The sequence below is a fragment of the Girardinichthys multiradiatus genome, chromosome 13 (genome assembly GCF_021462225.1).
Source record: "Girardinichthys multiradiatus isolate DD_20200921_A chromosome 13, DD_fGirMul_XY1, whole genome shotgun sequence".
NCBI classification, from domain to species: Eukaryota; Metazoa; Chordata; class Actinopteri; order Cyprinodontiformes; family Goodeidae; genus Girardinichthys; species Girardinichthys multiradiatus.
In genome coordinates, this window is record NC_061806.1 from 8,290,769 (window position 1) to 8,315,765 (window position 24,997).

General features: G+C 39.5%; 1 protein-coding gene across 3 annotated transcripts in view; it reads left to right on the forward strand.

Moving 5' to 3' along the window:
- Positions 1-24,997, forward strand: part of trappc9 (trafficking protein particle complex subunit 9) — a 319,159-nt gene that overhangs the window by 101,915 nt on the left and 192,247 nt on the right. For all 3 annotated transcript variants that reach the window (XM_047383974.1, XM_047383972.1, XM_047383973.1), the window contains one exon: positions 22,070-22,188. In XM_047383974.1, coding sequence (XP_047239930.1) covers positions 22,070-22,188 — 119 coding nt within the window. The remainder of the gene's footprint in view (positions 1-22,069; positions 22,189-24,997) is intronic.

Below are 24,997 nucleotides of genomic sequence, written 5' to 3' on the forward strand. Positions count from 1 at the left end.
CCCTCTCCACAACTTGATCCCTTGCTTGTCTGCTGTGCTCATCTGAGATCTTGACAGATTTTAATGAAACTACCCACAGATGGTCTTTACGAATTAGGTAACATCTGCAAGCACTGGATTTTATTTTCTGGTATTAGAGTAAAGGTAGCTGAAAACAAATGCAATTTTGTTTTGTTTGTAAAAACATTAAAAACTATGTATCATTTTTCTCTGCATTTGTGTTGGTCAGTCACATAAAATCACATTAAAATACATTAAAGATTACAGCTGTAATGTGGCTAAATGGGAAAACAAATGTGAGACTTGAATACTTTTGTAAAATACTGTACATGCAAGTTACTGATTACTAAATATTTGCATGCCTTCAGTTATTTTTGACACATTCTTTTGTAATGTAGATCTGCAGAAATTTCTATTTAGCTGCAGTCTTTCTAATATACCTTCTGTAATCATACATACAGGAACTGGAAACCTTTCCTCTATTGTAATGGATTGTTGTGGTTATTCCTACAAATCAGGAGTACATATGCTCCTATTAGTTTAACGTGCTGTTATACATGGACCCAGCTTGTTAAACGAACTCTGCTTTTCCTATTTAGGATTCAGCAGCAATAGAAGAAAGGTGAAGGTCTCTGCATCCGAGTTTTCTTCCTCGCTTGTACTGTAGCTTCCTCATTCAGAGCTAGATTTTATCAGTTTGAATTTAAAAAAAAGTAGCCAGACCTCCTTCTCTACCTCAAAGCTCATCCAGTGTGTTTTCCCACCACCCTCTGCCAGAGTTCATTTTCTAGCCTTGCTGTCCCCTTGCAACTGTCTCTTCCTCCCTCTTCACAGTGTTGAGCGTCTTTATTAGACACTCTATGGGCTGATGAATATTAATGTGAAATGGGTATGGACCTGCTCCTGCATTGCAGAGTTTACTTTTGAGGGCATTTGCATGTGGATTTAGATGCCTGGGAAGGCAAACACAGGCGATGCTGCAGTGCTGCTGTAGACATGAAGTCATTTGGGCGATACAGTTTCAGTGTTTTAATTAGCCCAGTAATTATTGAGGCCCTGAATTAATGAGATAAGATGTGTTTCCTCCGAAACAGCAGCTCTGAATGCAGCTATTCTTGTGACTTTATGGGTTTGCTGTTTTATCTGAAGACATTTGATGCTATCTGGTATACAATACATAATGTAGTCATGTTAATTATGTTGGTGTACTGATTAACCAATTTGCATATAGTTGTTGTTCTGCTTTGTCTGGTGTCTATGTGCCTCTGTGCAGAAAGATTATAAAGTTTGCTGTAACTGAGGGAGGATCATCACCACCTTATTGTTTTTTTCATATTATATATTTTTTTCAAATTAAATGGCATAATTAAAGATATTAAAATAACAGAATTTAACAAAACTATATCGACTGAACCTCTTTACATTTTGTCGCCTTACAACCACAAATGTCAAAGTATTTTACTGACATAATATAGTAGAAGTGGACAAAATATAGTGCAAGTAAAATTGTTTCAACATTGTCTGCAAATAAAAGTCTAGGAAGTATCAGCTGCTCTTGAGTCAAAACTTTGTAGAACCACCTTCCTCTGCAGTAACTGAATTCTATGGTGTAGGATGATAAACTAATATACAGTGAGTGAATGCTTGAGCCGCTTTCGCCAAAACAACTTCAGCTTTTGTCTGGCAGTTATTTAATTTGGTTGTTGGCTGTCCAATAACAGTTTGAAGGACCAAAACAGAAACATGCCAATACCCATCTGTGTAGAAATAAATGCAGTTACAAGTATAGTAGGGATGCACAGATATGAAAATTTTGGCTGATTTCGATATCCAATATTAATATTGCTGTTATGGCCAGTAACCGCTATTTGCCATTATGTAAATTATAAATATTTCCTTACACTTTGAACACTGTGAAAAAATGACCACAACACTGCTTCTCTGCTTCAGTCAATCAACCCACAATCTTGCGTTGCATCACTTGTCACATGCCCGAACAAATACCACATGGCTAATCCCCTCCGCTTCCCTTACCGAAACACAAACACAAGAAGCAGCAAGATGGAACTAAACATTGGTTTTAATATTGGCTCAGTTTTACTTATAGGACCAATAGCGATATGTAAAAAATAATTATCTGGAAATAACAATAAAAGGTCTTATTTTAGTCAGACTGCAATTCTAAGAGCTACACATTTTAGTTGAAATATAATAATAGCGACTGTAAATTAAAAATAAGTAGCAGTTATTATCTATATTTAGGAGTTTGGTTTAACTCTGATTCATTTAGATATTTGCATTTGAGCAGTTAAATGTGATTAAAACAGGTAAAGTAGGGAGTATGAGTGGCTGAGATCTTGTGAGAGCTCTGCTTAAGTTATATAGCGGTATAATGATAAAAAAACAAAACTTGACAAACTCAATAAATAAAAGCCAAACACAGAAACGTTTACTAACCACTGTCTCATATTTTCCCAATAAAACAAACTGGATCAGCAAACATTGGACAGCCTGCAGAATGTTTTGACAATATTGTAATGGGCAAGCAACAGAAATCTGCACCCATGACCACACCAACATCAAAACACACCCGTTCAGAGTTCCCCCATCTAGAATGTCCTGGACTCTATCGACAAGAAGCTAACCAGCCTTGATGCTCGTCTGGCACTGGTGGAAGTTCTCCACGGGGAATTCCAAGCTCAGAGGGAGTCTCTGGAGTCCAGCCAGGAACAACTAGCTTTGCTCACAGCTGAGAACCAAACACTGAGGGATAACATGAAAACACTTACTGATGGAATAATGCAGCTATCTGGAGAAAATAAGAAAATGAAGGAGACCTTCCTGGTCAAAATCGGGGCATGCGGGACAACATTGTCCTCTCTAGCATCCCAGAATGGATAGACAAGAACGCCGAATTCAGTGTCTTTGAATTTCTCCAATGTCAGCTGAAACTCCCAAGTGACGAGGTAAAAAAAATCACATTCCGTCATGTTCACCAGCTATTTCATAACATAATGTTACATCTATCATCCCCTTTTACCCCCAGGACCTTCTTAATTTTGTGTCCTTTTCTCTGCTATATGTCTGCTTCTGGACTTTATATCAGGCAATCCCAACCACTAACTTTGATTTCACTTGGGTCTATCTGTTTCTATGGTGACCTGTCCTGTCTAAGTTTAGCTACACTTGCACAACTATGGGCAAACTAAGGTTTCTTACATGGAATGTATAAATTCCAATTAAATGAAATTATTGACAAAAAAACCCAATTCTTAGTACAAAGACTCCAAATAGAAAACTTGAGCATGGCAATAAATCAGGTTTAGCTAACCAGCTAAAAATGAATAAAGAAAAGACAACTATATTTGCTGTTAAAGACTCGACAGGGAATACAGATTATGATCCTGAAAGAATAAACAGCACTTTCAGAAATTTTTACAAAGCTTTACATTCATCACAGATAGACCCATCAAATAACGACATTGATCAATTTATGAATACAGTAACACTTTGGAAATTATCAGATAGTCAAGCGATGGCCCTGGATGTACCACTGACATCAGCCGAAATGCAGGAATCCCTGAAAAGCATGCCTAACAAAAAGGCTCCAGGCCCAGATGGATTTGCAACAGAGTTCTACAAAGAATTCTAAAATATTTTGACTCTAACATTCCGAAGACTGTTGCAGGAAACTGAGGAAAATGGCAGACTTCTGCCAATAAATTCTGCCAACATTACTTTCCTGTTAAAACCAGGCAACGGCCCAGTATTTCCTAACATCCTGACCAAACTGGCTTTATAACAGGGAGACATTCATCCACAAATTCACGCAGATTACTTAATTTAATAGACTATTCCTATAGTAAAAACATTTAGAGGAATATATTATCTCTATACACCAAAAGCATTTTGATAGAGTTACTCAATCAGACAAACTGAAGATATTAAAGGCATAAATGCATGAATATTGACATAAAATTACTCATTATGCGGATGATGTATTACTTTTTTTTCAGCATTCACAAACCTCTCTCCTTTGGGAAATTGGATTGATAAATTATTTCTAAAGAGTTTCAGATTATTCTATAAATTGGTTAAAATCTACAGTTCTTCCAGTTGTTCGTTCCACAATGCCCTTAATAGACAACTGCAGTCAGGGAAAATTACATATTTGGGTATTAATGTTTCTCCTCGATAGGCAGATTTAACAAAACTAAACCACACCCAATTTTAAAAAAAGTAGAAGATGATCTTGTTAGATGAAAATCTCTACCCATATCACTCACGGGCAAGATTGCTTCAATAAAAATTATGTTCTTTCCAAAAATCAATTACTTATTCTCAATGATCCCAAACAAACCACCATCTGACTGGTTCAGTTCTCTGGACACCTCCATCACAAGATTTCTTTGGAAAGATAAACCCCTGCATATTAGCTTAAAAACGCTACAGAAGACCAAAGAAAAAGTAGGGCTGACTAGATCTGCTTAACCTTAACCATTACATTTTAGCCAATAAGCTACAATACACCTCAACATGGTTTAAACACAGTCCTCTAGATGAACCTTGGCTAGACGTACAATGGGGAGAGCAAGTATTTGATACACTGCCGATTTTGCAGGTTTTCCAACTTGTAAAGCATGTAGAAGTCTTTAATTTTTATCAAAGGTACTCTTCAGCTGTTAGTGATAAAATGTAAAACACAAATCCAGAAATTCACATTGTGTAATTTTTAAGTAAATAATTAGCATTTTATTGCATGACATAAGTATTTGATCACCTAACAATCAGTAAGAATTGTGGCTCTCACAAGCCTGTTATGCCCCTTTTCCACTGGCTCGTTTTAGCCGGCACAGCTCTGCACCACTCAGTTTCCATTGACCCGCCAACGGCTGAAGCTATGGTGGCAGAAGTCTCGCCTCCAGCCATGAGTGTAGTGCACTGTACTACTATTAACGTTATATTGTCAGAATAAAGTAATCTGGGTGAAATTATAAAAATAAATAGAAAATAAAAACATAAATTAACTAAATGCTAATAATGTTTGTATTAATATATATATAAGAATGTCTTATGTTTTTTATGTCTAAAATGATCCACTACGATAATTTTCTGGACCACAGCCCAGCCAGAACTTATAAAACAAGGCTCTGGGGTTCTTATGTGGGGGGGAAGTAGCAGGAGAAGCAGAGAGGAGCGACATTGCTGTCTGGAGTCGTGAAACTCCAAAGTTTGCCTAAAGAAGTTGCAATTTTGAGCTTATGAGGAAGTTTTTGTCTCATCCATGGCAATAATGAGGACAAGGACTTAAAACCGCAAAACCGTGGACTAATGACCTTTGAAGTTAGTTTTAGGTTGGATATTGCATATTCGTGCTCCGCAGATTCAGCGGGCTCGTCCTCCCGTTTGGTCCGATGCAGGCAGTCTGAGTACAAGCAGCTGCTCTCTGCCTGCTCCCTCCTCCTGCAGACGCTAGTTCGCTTGAGGACCGTCAATAAATGTCTGAACCAAACACGTTGTTTCATGGTGGTTTTGTTTTGTGTGTTTTGGGGGAAATGTTTGTGCCTCTGAACAGCTGATTTTATGTGTGATCAACTGATTTAGGATGTTATTAAATACAGCACTCTGCATGCGTGCAATTCAAAAAGCTGATTTGTCCTTGTTCTTTTCTGTCAGCCTTCAGACATGCTTATGATCTGTAAATGGTAAAATTACGTCTATGACCTGCTCAGGCCACTGTGGTCCTTAATATTTAATAATAATATATTTATTAACTTTTCCCTGCACTGTCTCAACGATAACCTTCTCATGTCTTCTCCTCCCATGGCCAATCAGTAAACAGCAGTCTGTTCACGTCCCATGTAGTCCCTACTCAGCCCCGGTCGTACCTGCTCAGGAGCAGGGACTAAAAAAGTAGGTACAGCTACGGAAAAAACTGTAATGGAAACACTTGCAAATTGAGCTGAGTGGAGTCGTGTAGGGCCAAATTGAGCCAGTGGAAAAGGGGCATTGGTTTTTCTTTAAGAAGCTTTCCTGTTCTCCACCCACCTGTATTAACTACACCTGTTTGAACTCGTTATCTGCATAAAAGACACCTGTCCACACACTCAATCAACCAACTCTGACCAGAGAGCTGTGTAAGGACATCCGCGATAAAATAGTAGACCTGCACAAGGCTGGGATGAGCTACAGGAAAATAGCCAAACAGTTTGGTGAGAAGGCAACAACTCCTGGCGCTATTATAAGAAAATGGAAGAAGTTCAAGATGACGGTCAATCTACCTCAGTCTGGGGCTCCATGCAAGATCTCACCTCGTGGGGCATCAATGATCATGAGGAAGGTTGAGGGATCAGCCCAGAACTACACGGCAGGACCTAGTCAATGACCTGAAGAGAGCTGGAACAACAGTCTCAAAGAAGACAATTATTAACACACTACGCCACCATAGATTAAAATCTTGCTACGCATGCAAGGTCCCTCTGCTCAACAGACTGTACACCGTACAGATCAACAGATGTCCAGGATGGATTTTGCACCGTCTAGTACTTGCTTACAGTAGCACAGGCAATATACTTGACTATTACATCCATGCACTATGGTTATGTACACCTGTTCAGAGGTTCTGATGCCAGATATTTGAAGACTTATAAAAGTTTAGTTTGCTGGTTGGGCAACTTAGATGATGTCACAATGGAGATAAATTCAGTTGACATGATTTTCACTGCTTTATCGCTAAGAAAACTATTCTCAAGAATTGGAAAAATTAATATGCTCTTAATATTACACAGTTGAGAGACCTTTTGTTGGATTACATAAATCTGGAGACAGCCTCTGCCTCCACATCAGATCAATCTCCCCCCAGGCTCCTTTGATCGGCTCCATCACATAGTGAGGGACCTTTGGCTTTGTCTTTGGGGGGCTTGTGCCGTCGGACATAGGTTACTGGCCCGGTAGCCTTGCTGCTCCTGGGCAGATCCGGGTTGGGCTCGGGTGTCACCCCCAGGCCGGGGTCCTGGTTGGGCGTAGGTCCAGGTGTGTATGTTGCTGTGGTTTTTTTGCTGGTCCATGCGCTGGCGCCCGGCTCCCCTGGGCTGGGGGCCTTTGGTGCATTGGGGGACTAAGGGGCTTATTAAACTAGCGGGGAGGTTAGGGTTAGCGGAGCAGAGGGTCTGTGGCAGGGGGCGAGGCGCAGTCAACCTGGTTGTCTAATCCCGTATGTGCTCTCGGAGTTGTTTGAATGTTGCGGTGGGTATAGATTTTCTTTTGGGGTTGGGGTGGGTGGTGGGCTTGGGTGGGGATAGGCATCGTTTGAGTTGGGGATTTCCAATTCAGATTTTGGTTCCTTGTTTTGGTTCCAGTTCCTAACGTTTTTCAGTTCCGATTGAGGGCTTTGGTGTGGGTTTTTCCTCGCATTGCTGCTTCTGGCTGGTGTATGGGTGTTTATGTGTTCTTGGTTTTGGATGCTGTGGGTCTTCTTTTTGCAGGGGTACACTTTTACGGGCTGACTTTGATTGATGCTAAAACATTATCATAGCGGACGTCAGTTAATCAGGGCAGCCCTAATATTCATTATTCATCAATATCTTTGGAAAGCAATATTTAAAGCTGCCACCAATTTGAAAAATTGTGTCAAACTTAGTTTTTTGCAGTAATGTAACAAAACATCAACAGTAGTGATATTTGTTCCTGAACAAACATGTTGTTTTCCATGTGTTTTGTCTCCCACCAAGGAAGCTAAATTAGTTGCTTTCGAAGCTCCAGCCCCTAATAAACAGCAATCGTTTTAGCGCTAAACTTAGAGGAACTGATATCAAGCTCTGCAGTCTTTGTCGGCAGCATCAAATTAAATATTTTGAGAATATATTTTTTTGGGGGGGGGTCTGCATCTAAAATCTATTGTGAACAATGTGTGTAATTGATTTTTTTGTCACATTATAAATATTTATCATGCAGGGAAAAAATAGATAGGTCAAGCAATAAGTCATGAATAAAAAATAATGAGAACAGAGAATAGCTGCAATAACAGCATCTGCAGATAACTGAGAGCATGTGGATGAATATGGAAGGTGATGCATATGAATGAATTCTTCAGCTCGGCTCAGGTGGAAAGGTCCCCGCTCTTCTTCAGCTTTCCTCTTCTGTAGCTGAGCAGCCTGAGGGGAAATGAGAGTTCACATCATGTGAGCCTCTCTGAGCTGCATGCTGTTGGTATGGTGTGTTCACAGTCGCACTGCCTTAATATTTCATATAACTGTAAGCTCAGTTGTCTGAATGGCGGTGTTGACCAGGGTTTGGCTCTTACTATTGGCTGTGCTGTGCTGGAAGTTGTAGTCTTTTCATTTGCACATTTCAGAATGTCCACATCCTTTCTGAAATACAGTGACTTTCATGAATATTCATAACCTTTAAACGGTTTCACATTTTTCCATGTCATAACCACAAACTTGAATGTGTGTTATTTATAGACAGCAGAAAGAAGGTCCTAACTGTTGAGGAATAAAAACTTTACATGATTTTCAAAATTTCTACCAATTAAGTCTGAAAAGCTTGCCATGTATTCAGTCAGTCTCCTACTCTAATAACTATAAATACAATCCAGTGCAACCAACTGCTGTCATGTTAATGATGATGATTTTTGTAATTTAATTGCAAGAAAAAATAAAATAAAACAGTATCCCAAGACCTCTGTTTAATCCATCTTCTGAAAATTTAAAGGTTTGCAGTTCCACCAGAGATCTAAAGCTCAGGTGGGAGAAAAACAAAACAATTATTAGTTGCGCACTCCACAAATCTGTTTTTGATGGAAAACGTGCAAGAAGAAAGTCGGTGTTAAAAAAATGCCACAGATGAACAGAGACAAAATAAACTTGAGGCTGGGGTGTATTTTCACCTTCTAGCAGAACAATGACAATAAACATACAGCCAGAGCAACCATAGATAGGTTTAGACCAAAGCATATACATTGCGTTAGAATGACCTATTCAAAGTCCCGACCAAAATCTGGTTGAGAATTTGTGGCAAGACGTTCACAGATTCTCTCCATCCAATCTGACTGATGTTGAGCTATTTTGCAAAGAAGAATGGGCCGAAAGGTTAGTGTCTCAATTTGTAAAGTTGAAAGAGTCACATCCCAAAATACTTGCTGCTGTGTTTTCAGCAAAAGGTGGTTCTACAAAGTATTTACTAAGGTTGGCTATGTATAAATGCATGCAACACTTTTCATATGTTTATTTGGTAAAAAATGAAAACAATGTATAATTTTCCTTCCATTTCACAACTCTACATGACTTTATGTTGGTCAGTCATTTAAAATACAAATTAAAAGACATAGGTGTTTGTGGTTGTGAACAGTTCAGCTGGTGTGAATATTTTTGCTTTGTGAAGTTGTTTAATGGTAAGTTTGCATGTATGGTTGTTTTCTGCCGACAATGCCTGGCTGGTACACAATGTTCTCTGGGTTTTAGCTGGCGTGGAAGGCACAGACAAACCTGAAAGAAGGTTGAATCTTCCTGATTTATCCTCAGACAGTTTATCTCTCATTTCTCGTTGAGCTTGAGACCACCACACCATAACTCATGATCTGATGGGACTAATATTATCAGTCAGGACTAATGGGCCTTGACTTCCAGCCTGCTTTATTGTGTTAAATGGCATGAGTGTCGAAGCTAATGACACCACGAGTGAAGACGGTGTTGTGCACTGCGGCTAAAACACAAGAAACAAGCAGTAAAATCACGAGTGGTAAAAATAATCAAGAGTGTGATTGTTAACAGATAACAGTGTCACGTATGAGCAGGAAACATATTCTGGCATGGATTACACCGAGTCTGACTTTGCATGAAACCTGAATTTATTATGATCTCAGATGTCACACCAATGGGTCGTCAAGAAAGTCTGTGACTCAAAAAGGGAGAAATAAACATTCCATGCAAACGTGATCCTGCACAGCTATAACTGCTACCAGCTATGGCTGTGTCTTTGAGTACACCTTCAGCTGCCTGCAGCAGACTTTATGGTGGATGAGTGCTGTCGTCCATATATGAAATGGAGTGGAAAAAGACTGCAGCCAAGTGTGCCAGTGGCCAACCTCACGGGACTGCCAGCTAGTGCAACATTTAGAGATGGGAAATATCTGCTCTATTTCATTTTCGGTGTGCTGTCAAATCATAACGCCTAAAGGGTCAAAAGAAAGAAAAAAATGACCCTGAAGTTATTACTTTAGCTGTCATCAAACAGTAACTCTTGAAATAAACATTTTTTACATCCTTATAACTGTAAATGAGAACAGTTCTTATGTGTAGAAAATAAAATGGCAAGGAAGGATATCAGATTTACTATGCTGACAGTTTCTCCCATCAGATGTGTCATTTCTTTTCCAGAAGGATGTTATTTCAGGTTCAGTGCATTAGGATCCAAATATACCCAGCGTAAAGACAACAATACATGGTGCTGGACACATTTATTGGGCTTTCTCATAAAGATATGTAATAAAGCCTTAAAATAATGGTAGCTTTTCTTGCATAATCTCAGTGGCAAATGTAGAAAAATACAACCTTAATATTAGCAGTAGTTATTACCTACGTCACTAGTGGCATATTTATTTGCCTGTTAACACTTTGTACAAACCCATTTTGCCAGTAAGACAGCATGTAGTCTTCTGAAAAAGCATTTCACAGGCTTGGGGTCTTTGACCGTTCCTCTTTGCACGATCTCTATAGATCTTCCAGAATTCTTGGTGCTTTCCTATTTGTTTCATCCTGACCTGCAGCCTTTCCAAAGGATTTGGATCTGGGGACTAAAATGGCCCAATGAGATGGAAGAAATATGATTTTTTTTTTGTGTCCGGTGAAGTACAGGGGTTGGACAATGAAACTGAAACACCTGGTTTTAGACCACAATAATTTATTAGTATGGTGTAGGGCCTCCTTTTGCAGCCAATAAAGTGTCAATTCGTCTTGGGAATGACATATACAAGTCCTGCACAGTGGTCATAAGGATTTTAAGCCATTCTTCTTGCAGGATAGTGGCCAGGTCACTACGTGATACTGGTGGAGGAAAACGTTTCCAGACTCACTCCTCCAAAACACCCCGAAGTGGCTCAATAATATTTAGATCTGGTGGCTGTGCAGGCCATGGGAGATGTTCAACTTCACTTTCATGTTCATCAAACCAATCTTTCACCAGTCTTGCTGTGTGTATTGGTGCATTGTCATCCTGATACACGGCACTGCCTTCAAGATACAATGTTTGAACCATTGGATGCACATGGTCCTCAAGAATGGTTCAGTAGTCCTTGGCAGTGACGCGCCCATCTAGCACAAGTATAGGGACAAGGGAATGCCATGATATGGCAGCCCAAACCATCACTGATCCACCCCCATGCTTCACTGTGGGCATGCAACAGTCTGGGTGGTATGCTTCTTTGGGGCTTCTCCACACCGTAACTCTCCCGGATGTGGGGAAAACAGTAAAGGTGGACTCATCAGAGAACAATACATGTTTCACATTGTCCACAGCCCAAGATTTGCGCTCCTTGCACCATTGAAACCGACATTTGGCATTGGCATGAGTGACCAAAGGTTTGGCTATAGCAGCCCGGCCGTGTATGTTGACCCTGTGGAGTTCCCGACAGACAGTTCTGGTGGAAACAGGAGAGTTGAGATGCACATTTAATTCTGCCGTGATTTGGGCAGCCGTGGTTTTATGTTTTTTGGATACAATCCGGGTTAGCACCCGAACATCCCTTTCAGACAGCTTCCTCTTGCGTCCACAGTTAATCCTGTTGGATGTGGTTCGTCCTTCTTGGTGGTATGCTGACATTACCCTGGATACCGTGGCTCTTGATACATCACAAAGACTTGGTGTCTTGGTCAACAATGCGCCAGCAAGACGTGCACCAACAATTTGTCCTCTTTTGAACTCTGGTATGTCACCTATAATGTTGTGTGCATTTCAATATTTTGAGCAAAGCTGTGCTCTTACCCTGCTAATTGAACCTTCACACTGTGCTCTTACTGGTGCAATGTGCAATCAATGAAGACTGGCTACCAGGCTGGTCCAATTTAGCCATGAAACCTCCCACACTAAAATGACAGGTGTTTCAGTTTCATTGTCCAACCCCTGTATGTCTGTGTTGATTTGACCATATGTTTTGAATAATTCCTGCCTAAAGACCCGTTCCATTTTTTACTTTTCTGACAGAGAAGCCAACAGCATCATAGATCCTCCACCATACTTGGTGGACATGAGGTGGTTTTTTGTATCATCATTCTTTGTTTCATGCCAAATACACCTGAAGTGTTTGTTTCAGAAATATTTATAGGAAGAGAAACATTATGACTGAAGCAGAAATCATTTGCATGTGCATCTTGCATACAAACACAGCTTCAGTTTGTGAGACCTCTACTTCTTGAGTGAAATCTTGAAATAGTGATCCTGTATCTGGTTCTGGTGTTTCTTTGAAATCCATTTAGCACCAATTGAACGAGCAATTTAGTATTAGGTATTTTTTCATTACTTATACAGAGTTAGTGCATCATTCTAACCTCCCTCATGATAAGCCTCTTATCAGTAGGAAGAATGGCCTTAATTTTCAAGTAACCAAATAGAATTGTGTAAATGCAGACATATTTGTCATATTTGAAATGGAGCAGCTCAGCAATCCTTCAGATAGGTGTGAATAAAGCTTATAAAGGCTCTCAGTAATTCATTGCAATTCTGAGCTGTGTTAAAATCCTTACCATTCTTTCTAATGAGAAACTCTCAGGCTTTGCTGTTGTGTTAGAGTGCTGGCAGCAAGGCGGCCTGTGTTCGAAATGTTGAGTTCACCCAAATCTCCCCTGAGGCCATCAGACAAAGAACGAGACAGATACTGATTGGTAGGTGGGTGTGTAAAGGGGGGTGATTGCGAGGCAGTGCCATAGTTAATCACAGCTCCCATTGCTCACACAGTCCCTGTACCACAGGACATGCAGAGTCGTGTACTTCCTGAAACAGGCCGCAACTAATAGCAGGTATTCAGATCATAAACTGGATTTCTATCATTCTTACTTCTGTCTCTCTTTAATCTGTTAAAGGACAACTAGAACTGTACACACATCTAACAACCCCTAAATAAAAATGTCCTCCTCAAAATGTCATTGTAAATTTAACTGTAGTAGTTGTAGTAGTTATAGAAAGTCCTTATTATTAAGCTCTGAAAGGATTAAATCCGGTTGTGTGTGGTTTTAGGATATTTTCTTTCACACCCGGTGTTTTCTTGCCGCCCTCTGAAGTCTTGCACTACATTCAAGTAGGATGTCAAAATGCATCTTTTTTGACTTGTGTGCCCACATTCAGCCACCTGTTCTACATTGTTACTTTGCGATTACCAGCAAATTATGTGCTTATCAGTATCAATATGGTTCATAGAAGAAAAAGGCCATAGTTCTCTAAAACTTTGCCTTTCTAGGCCAACACATCCAAACTGATTACTGTATGTTTTATTTAGCCAAAAGCTGCCATTTCAGAGAATGATTAAAAATTCCCTGATGAACTGTTCTACACATTGAAAAAGAAAACATAGGTTGCAAACATGAACATATGAATGTAAAATTGAAATATAGATTTTATAGTAACTATCTACAAAAATGTCCCATGAAAGTCTGTTTATTGAACCAACTGAATACAAAAGTTAAACATAAAATATGTAAGGTCAGGTGAAGATTTCAGCAACACTTGTAGTAATGGGAAACAACTTTATTAACAGACCAAAGTGTTTTGGCTTGTGGACTTCATCAGGGTCATTACAAATCACCAAACACACAAACACAGGCTGACAAATCAGAATTCAAGGGGATGGTGCTTGCTGACTGGTTAAACCAGAGCCCAAACAGGCTCTGGGCTGAACCACTTCAAACATAAAATATAACCCAAAATAAATACCACAGACTCATTTAATAAATTAAAATATCATATCACTGAAATGTTCATTTATTTCAGGAACTCAGTTGAATTCACAAAGAACATTCACCACAGACTGATGTTTTCAAGCCTTTATTTCTTGTAATTATGATTTTTTGCTTACAGCTAATAAAAAAGATTACATTTAAGATTAGAATAATACATCAGACCAATAAAAATATGGTTTTAATACAGAAATGTGGACTTAATGAAAAGTATGTTTAATGCCTACTTAAAGGTTGCTATTTTCAAAAGGTACTATTAATCTGACAAACAAGCCTCATGAGAACGCATATTCTATTTTATTGAAAATGACTGTAGAAAAATGTTAGAGTTAACTCATCTATATTAAGATAAGAAGAAAAGAAAGGCTAAATTCTGACCCATTATTTTTTGTTATTTTTGTTATATTTTCAGTGTGGCTCTTTTTCTGTTAGTTCTGGTCCTTGTCAGAACCCTATGGTATATTCATCACATAGAGTAGTCTTAGCATATTCAACTGTCTTCATCTTTCTTTATTAAAAGAAATGGAAGACTTGCCCATCTTGTCCCATTAGATTTTTACACTTACATATATACTTTATATTATATTCTCAGTTTTTCATTGACTTTTAATATCAAAGGAAAACTGGGAGAGAATGTAAAATCTGCTCATAAGTGAAGCTAATACCAGCACTACAGTGACCTAGGTTTGTGTATGGAGCTTTGAAAAGTCATCTGATTTGATCACACCTCCATTTACCTCTAACGGTTAAGCATCAATAACCTGTGCTCATATAAGCACGTCTTGTGGTGCATATTTGTCTGCGCTAGTCTGAAGTTTGACCATCTAAGGTCATCAATATTTTTTATTGTAACTCTGATTTAATGAATGTTTGGAAGGTAATAGATACTGAATTACAGTCTGTTTCAAACAATGTTGTGACCGCATCACTGTAGCAAATCTGTCCGTCAAAAAAGTCCCCCTGTCATTAAGCACCCCCACTTTGTCTGAAGGTGAATGGCTTACTCATGTATCTTATCCCAAAGAAGAAGAAAATATAGAAAAGTGTGCCATCTAACTGGTTATTACAGTGGAGGATGTGAAGCGGGATAGCCATTTGTCTATCTTGAAGCCTTTTGTATCTTGGCCTCCCTGTCTGTCTTATTGGCCATTGTAATGAAGTGTTTGTAGAGCCCTGCCATTACCTCTCTTGTATTCTGCCCTCTGGTTAAAGAATTTAAAACGGTAATCCTACACAACTTGAATCTACTGCTTATGGTTGTCCAGAACTTCCTTCGCTGGCCTCTTTCATATTTAGCTCCTTTATCTGGTAACCGTAAAACTTCTGCTTCGCAGCCAATGGGCAGTCTTCCCTCCATAGTTCCTTCCACACAGCAGAGACTGCCATAAACCTGCAGCTTGTTTTTCGTCATCGGTCTTCTTCTGTTTACATGTTTTTGTTTTCTGAGTGGGTGCAACTCGAGAAATTGACAGTTTTGTTGTAAGGTTCGTGTACACACATAATATTCCTGAAGTCCTGTTTTTTTGCATTCTCTCTGGCAAACGTTAGTCTGGCCTTCACAAATATCTGCTACTCTTGATTGGTTTATTGCATAAAATCCAAATGCTCCAATGTTAGCACAACTCGACGGTATGAGGTGTGCGGGGGAGGGCTGTGAACAGCGCGTACACAAAGCATGATTGACACTGCTAAGACATTCCTCCTGGCTCTGATTGGTTGTTTATGACTGGGAGTGGTGTAATTTTACAAATGGCAGTAGGTCCACTGGGAGGAGCCAGATGAGTTTGAATTTTTTACAGTTCCTCTGTCTAATATTTTATTGTCAGGACATAGTGACATACAGGGGTTAGACAATGAAACTGAAACACCTGTCATTTTAGTGTGGGAGGTTTCATGGCTAAATTGGACCAGCCTGGTAGCCAGTCTTCATTGATTGCACATTGCACCAGTAAGAGCAGAGTGTGAAGGTTCAATTAGCACGGTAAGAGCACAGTTTTGCTAAAAATATTGAAATGCACACAACATTAAGGGTGACATACCAGAGTTCAAAAGAGGACAAATTGTTGGTGCACGTCTTGCTGGCGCATCTGTGACCAAGACAGCAAGTCTTTGTGATGTATCGAGAGCCACGGTATTCAGGGTAATGTCAGCATACCACCAAGAAGGACGAACCACATCCAACAGGACTAACTGTGGACGCTAGAGGAAGCTGTCTGAAAGGGATGTTCGGGTGCTAACCTGGATTGTATCCAAAAAACATAAAACCACAGCTGCCCAAATCACGGCAGAATTAAATGTGCACCTCAACTCTCCTGTTTCCACCAGAACTGTCCGTCGGGAGCTCCAAAGGGTCAATATACACAGCCGGGCTGCTATAGCCAAACCTTTAGTCACTCATGCCAATGCCAGACGTCGGTTTCAATGGGGCAAGGAGCGCAAATCTTGGGCTGTGGACAAGGTGAAACATGTATTGTTCTCTGATGAGTCCACCTTTACTGTTTTCCCCACATGCGGGAGAGTTACGGTGTGGAGAAGCCCCAAAGAAGCGTACCACCCAGACTGTTGCATGCCCACAGTGAAGCATGGGGGTGGATCAGTGATGGTTTGGGCTGCCATATCATGGCATTCTCTTGGCCCAATACTTGTGCTAGATGGGCGCGTCACTGCCAAGGACTACCAAACCATTCTTGAGGACCATGTGCATTCAATGGTTCAAACATTGTATCCTGAAGGCGGTGCTGTGTATCAGGATGACACCAATACACACAGCAAGACTGGTGAAAGATTGGTTTGATGAACATGAAAGTGAAGTTGAACATCTCCCATGGCCTGCACAGTCACCAGATCTAAATATTATTGAGCCACATTGGGGTGTTTTGGAGGAGCGAGTCAGGAAACGTTTTCCTCCACCACTATCACGTAGTGACCTGGCCACTATCCTGCAAGAAGAGTGGCTTAAAATCCCTCTGCCTACTGTGCAGGACTTGTATATGTCATTCCCAAGACGAATTGACGCTGTATTGGCCGCAAAAGGAGGCCCTACACCATACTAATAAATGATTGTGGTCTAAAACCAGGTGTTTCAGTTTCATGGTCCAACCCCTGTATATTTTAACAAATATGTAAAAAATACATTCATACAAAAGTTATCTACTGCAGCTTTAAGGGAAAATCTGATTCCAGCCATCAAGCTAAACCTTAAGCTAGCTATTTCAGGCTAGCTAAATGTTTACCAATGGGTCAGGAGGTAAACGGTCTCTAGATTTACTTTGTTTCAGAGTGGCAAACTTAATCAGTACTTGCCAACTAATGACTTTGGAAAGTTTTAGAGTCATAGTCAAAATACCCCATGTTCTTGTTCCTTACAGTGACCTATCGGAAATCCTTAAACAAAGATAGAGATGAGGAGTTGAAATGCAACATCCCAGAGTTTTATCTCAGGGTGGAGGAGCTTTTTAAGGAGGAAAAGAGCTGCAGGCAGAATACTAGTTGTTCTGTTAGCATTCTGAGCCAATTGTTACCTCCTCCTGTGATTGAAAGGCATAAAGGTGAGACTGCTCTCTGGTTTTGTTCTCAAACAACAGTCTTGGTGAGTTGATGCACTTTTTTTTCAGCTGCCGTAAATATCTAAAAGCTGGATATTTTTTAACTGGAGACAAATATTTTATAGTTCATTTTAGACTCTTAGTTAGACACAACACTCTAAATCAGTCACCCTGTAACTGTTGAATTTGTATACCTATTCACTTAAACTATATCTTTACTAACAGAGGAATGTGAGCCATTCAATGTCTTGTAAAAAAGAATATCTGACCCCTTGACCTTGAACTGGAACTATCAGCGCATATGGATTTTATGTGATAAACCAACCTAGAGTAGCAGGTAATTGTGAAGGCCAGACTTGAATTTGACAGAGAGAATGCAAAAAAAAAAACAGGACTTCAGGAATATTATGTGTTTTGGACAGATGAGTCTCAAGCTGAATAATTTAGACAACAGAGCAGAGGGCACATTTGGCATTAACCAAATACAGTTTTCCACTTTGCTCAAGCAGGACCCTGCCAGCTCATTATCATAGAATCCACCATGAATTATCACCGTGTATCAGAGTTTACTTCAGGAAAATCTACCATTTTCAGACCAATGTTAGAGACTAGTAGATGGCTACAAGACCTGTCTCACTGAAGTTATTTCAACCAAATAAAACAAGAATAACTTATTAGGGGATAGGGTATCCTAACTTTTGCTTCAGCTAGAATACACATTTTTGTATCTTCTGTTCAATTTTGGTGTAAAACTGTAATTTTATCTCATTCTTTTCCAGAAATAGAGTGTTAGAACAGTTATTTTGAAAGAACAAAATGGAGCATTCACATTTTTTTCATGACTGTATTTGTATTGTTTATAAAGTCTTAAGTTTATTCTTCATCTCAAAGAAGACACATGCATTCCTAACATTCTTTTTTACTCATATTTAAAAAAAATATAACTAGTAAAAAAAAGGAAAAGGAAAACTCATTACAGTATATTTCCAAGTGGTGCTGGTGTGCTTTTGAGTCTAAATGCTACATGTGACTAAATGGTCAATTCTCTGGAGCCATGATCCCTAAGCATAAAACCATATGAGAATAAGTTTATGTTCATCACATTTCTTATACCAATTTAACAACACTATCTTTACCCTTAAACTATCAGTGTTTTCATGTAAACACCTCTTTTTCTTTCTGTCAGACACTCTTCTAACCAACCTAGTCATTCCCTCAAGCTTTCACACATTTGTTTAGTTTGGTGCCTTTGAATTTGTCTGCCTACCCTGAACTGAACTGAAGTTGCATGAGTCTGCCACAGATCCTGGTAATATCTGCTATCCGGCGGGAGGGAAATTGCACTGACGTCAGAGAGTGATATGATTCCTTTGACGTCAGAGCTTAGGCTGTGAGCATCACATTTTGGTATTGTCTGAGTGGGTTGAAAGCTGCAGCCCCCACGGTGGTGCCGAACACAGCTGCTGATTGTGCTGCTGCTCCTGTGCCTGCACTGCTTCTCTCAAGGTCATTAGTGAAAATGTAGCCATTTTTCGTTTAATGTGCATGTGACCATTAAAAACCTGTGTGATTTCAGATTGTCTATCTTTTAAAAGAGGGAACTTTTAATTGCTTTATTAAAGCTTTACCATAAAGAGAGCAACATTACGTTTGTTGCCATTTGTAGGCCCTAAATGACTTTAGAATGATAAAATAACTGTAAAACATGAAAGTAGTCAAACGATAATAGAAACCTATATTTCTTTAAAGTTTATTAATTTTAGTTAATTCACTAAGATGTCCATGTCTCTCATAGTGCTATTCTTGTCATCCATTGCACACACTTAGGAAATCTTAAATACTTAACTAGAAAATTTCGGAAGAAATTTAGACGGGGCCTGCCTCTTGGTGCGTGCTTCTGGGACCGGAGCTTGCTATTTTTATTAAAATTCATTGTCTATGCTATTATCAGCTTAAAATATTACTACTAACTCTGGAGGACTCAGGTTTTTATTTTGAAATTTTCAGTAAGCCTTATTTTAAATGGGCAACACTGGGTGAGCTCCAACATCAGTGTGAAGCCCAGTCCTGAAATGATCTATTGTTTAAAATGTAAAGGCTTTTATTTTGTAGAGCATGTTTTGTGTTATTTTGAAAGTCCAGCATGGTTGTCCCTTTAGGTCTGGGTTAGTTCCATTAGTTAAATAGAACCCGCTTGCTATTTAAAAATCATTTTCTATGCACTTGTCAGCTCACAAAATCCATAGTAACTATGGAAGGTGTGGGCTTTTATTTTGGAAGTTTCAGTAAGCCTGTTTCAAAGGACCAGCATAGTCCCATTCCCATCACTCGGGGATCTCCAACAGTAGTGTGAAGCCCACTCCTGCAATCATCTATTGATTAAAGGCTTTTATTTTGTAGAGCCTGTTTTGTCTTATTTTGAAAGTCGAGCATGGTTGTCACTTCAGGTCTGGGTTAGTTCCATTAGTTATATAGAACCTGCTTGCTATTGTAAAACCATTGTGTATGTTATTATAAGCTTTCAAAAATCATTAGTAAGCATGGAAGGGGGATGAAAGAAATTGACCTTTAGGGTCAATCACTGTTGTCTGGATGTTGGAACAGCAGTACATGCTGTTTAAGTTCCCCACACAACATGGCCGCCATGTACTTGCCTCCTATGAAGCTGGTCAAAGGGTTAGGGGTCAGGTCAGGTTTCAGCCATAGAAATGACTGAAAATCAATGAAAGTCAATGCAAAGTCCTCAGAAAGATAGTAATCCATGCATGTGTATGTGTGTGTCTGTGTGTGTGTGTGTGTGGGTGGGTGGGTGTCTGTGTGTGAGACACAGAGAGGCAGAAAGAAAGACAGAATCCCATCCAGACATATACAGCAGGAGATACACAGAGCTATAAATAGAACAGTGAGGAATGATTCAGCCAATCAGCAAAGAGCGTCAGTGTAACTTGACACCTGCTGTTTCTCACTCACGCAGCACCTCACTCTGTGTCTCCCCTGGTCTAGGCATTATAACATGGAGGCGCATGCTCCCGATCAACTGGCCATAACTCGCAAACCGTAGGGGCGATCGATGTCATTCTTGGACCATTTTTATCAGAACGGACAGGGGATCGAGAATATTAACACATTTCTGTAGAAAATATAATAATGAAGGCACAACACTGGGTGAAAAGAGATGGAAAATGGAGAAAAAGGCTAAAATTCCTGAACATGCTGCCGAACAAAGTCTAATATCTCGGAATCCGTACATGGTATTTAAAAAAATTTTAAACTGTGGGCGACAGCTATCCCTCGTCCCCAATCATGGAGATTTTCATAGCTCTATGTCATTCACAGTATAAAATATGATTATGGAAATAAATGGTGTCACTCATGGATTACAGGTCAAGCTCTCATTGAAAATACATGGGAGAAGGCCTACAGAATTCTGTTTTGACAGAAATCTATGAGACTTCGAACAATTTTGAAATTATTGTGTGAAAGCAGAGGCCCGGCTCTACAATCTGACCGAAAATCGTGGCTGTAGAGCGAAATTTGTGGCCGTGAGTGCCAGTTGAAACTCATTTTTCCTGAAAAAAATCCCCTCTTTTTACACTCTAGTAATTGCCATCTCCACTGTTAAGAGTGTGATTTTCTCTCAAACTTTGTGTCGCTTGGAGTCTAATTTTAGAGAAACCGTAGCAGTTATCAACAAACCGTTTTCACTTCTGAAGAGCCGGCGGATTTTCCTACAAACTGAAAGTCAAACTGTGTTTCTAGGTGAAAGTATGGCGATACAGCAGAGCCTCAAAAACAGTGAATTTTGAGGATTCCTTCCGCCCCTGACTCCATTCATTCCTATGGGGATTTTGGGGGGGTGGTTTTTCGTTAATTACGTCGCCACGGTAACTCGAAACGCCAATAAAAGTAATAGCACACCTCCCGGGACCGAGCCGGACGTTTTGATGTATATATTGTGGGGGTGCGCGCTGCGGTTCGGGCCGCATTAACGGAGATAGGCTTTGACCAGGTGAATAGTAATAGGTGCCTCCTATGCATTGCTATGGCAGGCCCCAAAAATATATAAATATGAGGTTTTTTCCAGCATAGTAACTGGCCAGTCTGGTTGTAAGTTGTTCATCAAAGAGAAATATGCTAATGTTTCAAACAATATGCTTTGTTTCTTCATGCTTAGACCCATCTAAAACGTTTTAGAGATCCCAGCCTTTGAAACAAGATAAGAAACTGTGTTATGGCAGATTTAAATTAAATAGTCTGGTCATGCTTTGAGAAACAGGTTTACCTACTTTTGTTGGATCCAAAGCAACCAGTCTGGGATGGATTCCAAGATTCTGTAGTACCAAGTGAATCGTAGAGAATGTGGTTCTTAAGAGAAAAAATCACTATCTAAAGAAATTATGAATTACCGAAAGTGACAACATTCAAGAAATAATGAAAGCAATTCATCACAAAATGGCTGCCATAAAGCTTCATGGACAGCTGATATACCTGTGGGAATGCCTGGCAGTTGCTGTTTAATGATAATCCTTATATTTGTGCTGTTTTTGTCTTCTTCTTTGGTGTGTGTTGTATGTTCAGATGGGATCAGTGTGACGGGTTGGCCAATCTCCAGTCCACTCAGACATGTCCTCAAGCCCAGGACGGAGACCAAATCTGTGAGCAGCGAGTCTGGCAAGGCCGAGTACAGCCACGTTAAGGTAGGCACAGACGTCTCTGCAGCGGAAACAAGACTACATTGTTTGGGTCCGCTTCTTGGAGCAAAGCGTAGGAACGTTCATCCTCATGCACCCTCATTGCACTTCTGTTTCTGCAAAGGATGGTTATCTCGGTTTAGAATTTTACAGAGACCTTTTGGTATCTGCCTGTAGAAAGGGCACTGGGCTTATTTTGATGATATCCTACAATGGTTCAAGAGGCACTCTGTTCCTTCAATCAGTCCTCGAGCTCGGTGAAGGCATGCAGGCAAGATAGAATGAGTGTTCTCCACATGGAGCAGATCTGTAAGGGTGTTCGCTTACAGATGTCTGATGGCTAGAAAGTCACTGCATCATGTAGCACCTAACAGCCTAACCACCTACAGGGATGGAGTCTGCAATGCGTTACCTTTCAAAACCAGAGAGAGCATTTTATTTCCTATGTGAATTATGAAGAAAACAGAAATTATGTTTACTGATGAGATTTGCTGTCATAGTCTTCTATTCTTTCTTACTCTTCTGCAGTTTGACAGGATGATGACTATTGAAAGAAAAAAAGATTGTAGGATGTTACTTGTTCACGGTAAAAAAAACAACAAAAATATTTTGAAAAAATATTTCAGAACGTCATTTAATTGTGCAACAGATGTTATGCAAATACATTTTAGAATGTACAATAAATTTATATTTTGAATCTGACCACGATTTATTAGTCCTTGAGACTTCTTTGTGAAAAGTTTAAAAGTTATATATGCTCATCTAATATGGATATGAGCAAGGTGTAATTACTAGGTATGCACCAATTGATCAGCCCCGATTACCTTAATTTTAGGAGATTCGTGATTGGCCGATACTTACATGTGAAGCCGACCTTATCCACCGATCTTACCTACTTCTCTAACCTATAGTGCAAGTTTTCTTTTTTTTTTTTGTGAAAATTTAAAAACTAAAAGAACAGCAATGCTCTAAAATTTCATTTATGTTTGAGAGCACTACCTCGTGCAGTTAAAACAGGTTTGTATTGTTCCACAGGTATTGTTCAATGTTTTTCAGTAAAATAAGATTCGAACTTTGAAGGTGTATTGTGACCTTATAACAGCTGGAATCGGCAGGTCAGGCTTTTAAAAAATTGGTAATCAGCCAGAAAACTGCAATCGAGGCACCCCTAGTGATTACAGGTGAATTTTGGTCAATTACAGTATTCAAAGATTCATTTAATTCAGTAATTCAAGTCAAACCGTGAAACCCAAATTATCTAGACCCATTACACACAGAGTGATATATTTCAAGCATTTATTTCAATTTATTTCATGTCTCACAGCTATTGAAAATTACGTTTCTGTGCTAAATCGAATATAGTGTAAGACCAATTAGAAAGGAGTTTTCAGACAGAAATGTTATGTTATGACCTATACCGTTATGGAGAAGACTGTTGACCTGGCAACTGTGTTGCAGACAGTCACTTGCATTCTTCATTTAGTGTTATGCCACAAAAGGTCATTGCTAAAGAAGCTGGCTGTTCATAGAGTGCTGTATCCAAGCATAGCCATGGAAAGTTTAGTGAAAGGAAAAAATGTGGTTGAAGAAGTCCACAAGCACCATGGATAACCACAGTTTTTAGAGGCTTAAGAAGCAAATCCTATTCAAAGATCTGAGGGAGATTCACAACGCTGGAGCCAGTGCTTCAAGAACCACACAAACAGATTTATTCAGGATATAACCGTAAGCTGTCACAGTACCGGCTGAGATGTCAAACAACCCGAGTTTCCTTAATGTCTTGACAGTGATAAAGGTTGATTGCCCCAATGCCATGTCGCAGTGATGTAGTTATTTATACAAAAATAGCCCCAACCAAATATTGAGTGCGGTTCAAGTGTAGCTTAAGCAAAACTTAAAAAGGTAGAATTTATAATGCAAGGTAAAACTCTAATGTACACCCTGGAAATTGAAAACATGTAGACATTTACCTATATTTTTAGTAAAGGTCTAAAGTATTTTCTTTGCCTCATGGGGATGTTGACACAGAGTGTGGTTTACTTTGTAGTTGATTGATTTACAGTAGAATCTGGTTGCCAACCATCTGTTGTAGCCAGGACATCATGTATATTGACTGCTACCTGCAATGAATTGGTTTGACCACCTGATGGCATTCTTACAAATTCCAGATGAGATATGAACATCATTGTATCAGACGAGATCTTACGTCCACCCACCCCATATGTCATACGTGTCATTTATGAGGATATATCATTCTGCCTAGCATAATTGAAAGACACACAACAGCGAATCATAATAAAGAGAAACTAGAAAATTTCGGAAGAAATTTAGACGGGGCCTGCCTCTTGGTGCGTGCTTCTGGGACCGGAGCTAGCTATTTTAATTGAAATTCATTTTCTATGCTATTATCAGCTTTAAATATTACTAGTAACTCTGGAAGACTGAGGCTTTTATTTAGACATTTTCAGTAAGCCTTATTTTAAAAGGCCAACACTGGGTGAGCTCCAATATTAGTGTGAAGCCCAGTTGTGAAATGATCTATTGTTCAAAATGCAAAGGCTTTTATTTTGTAGAGCATGTTTTGTCTTATTTTGAAAGTCCAGCATGGTTGTACTTTCAGGTCTGGGTTAGTTGCATTGATTAAATAGAACCCGATTGCTATTTAAAAATCATTTTCTATGCTCTTGTGAGCTCACAAAATCCATAGTAACTATGGGGGGTTGAGGCTTTTACTTTGAAAGTTTCAGTAGGCTTTATTTTAAAACGACAACACTGGGTGAGCTCCAACATTAGTGTGAAGCCCATTCCTGCAAAC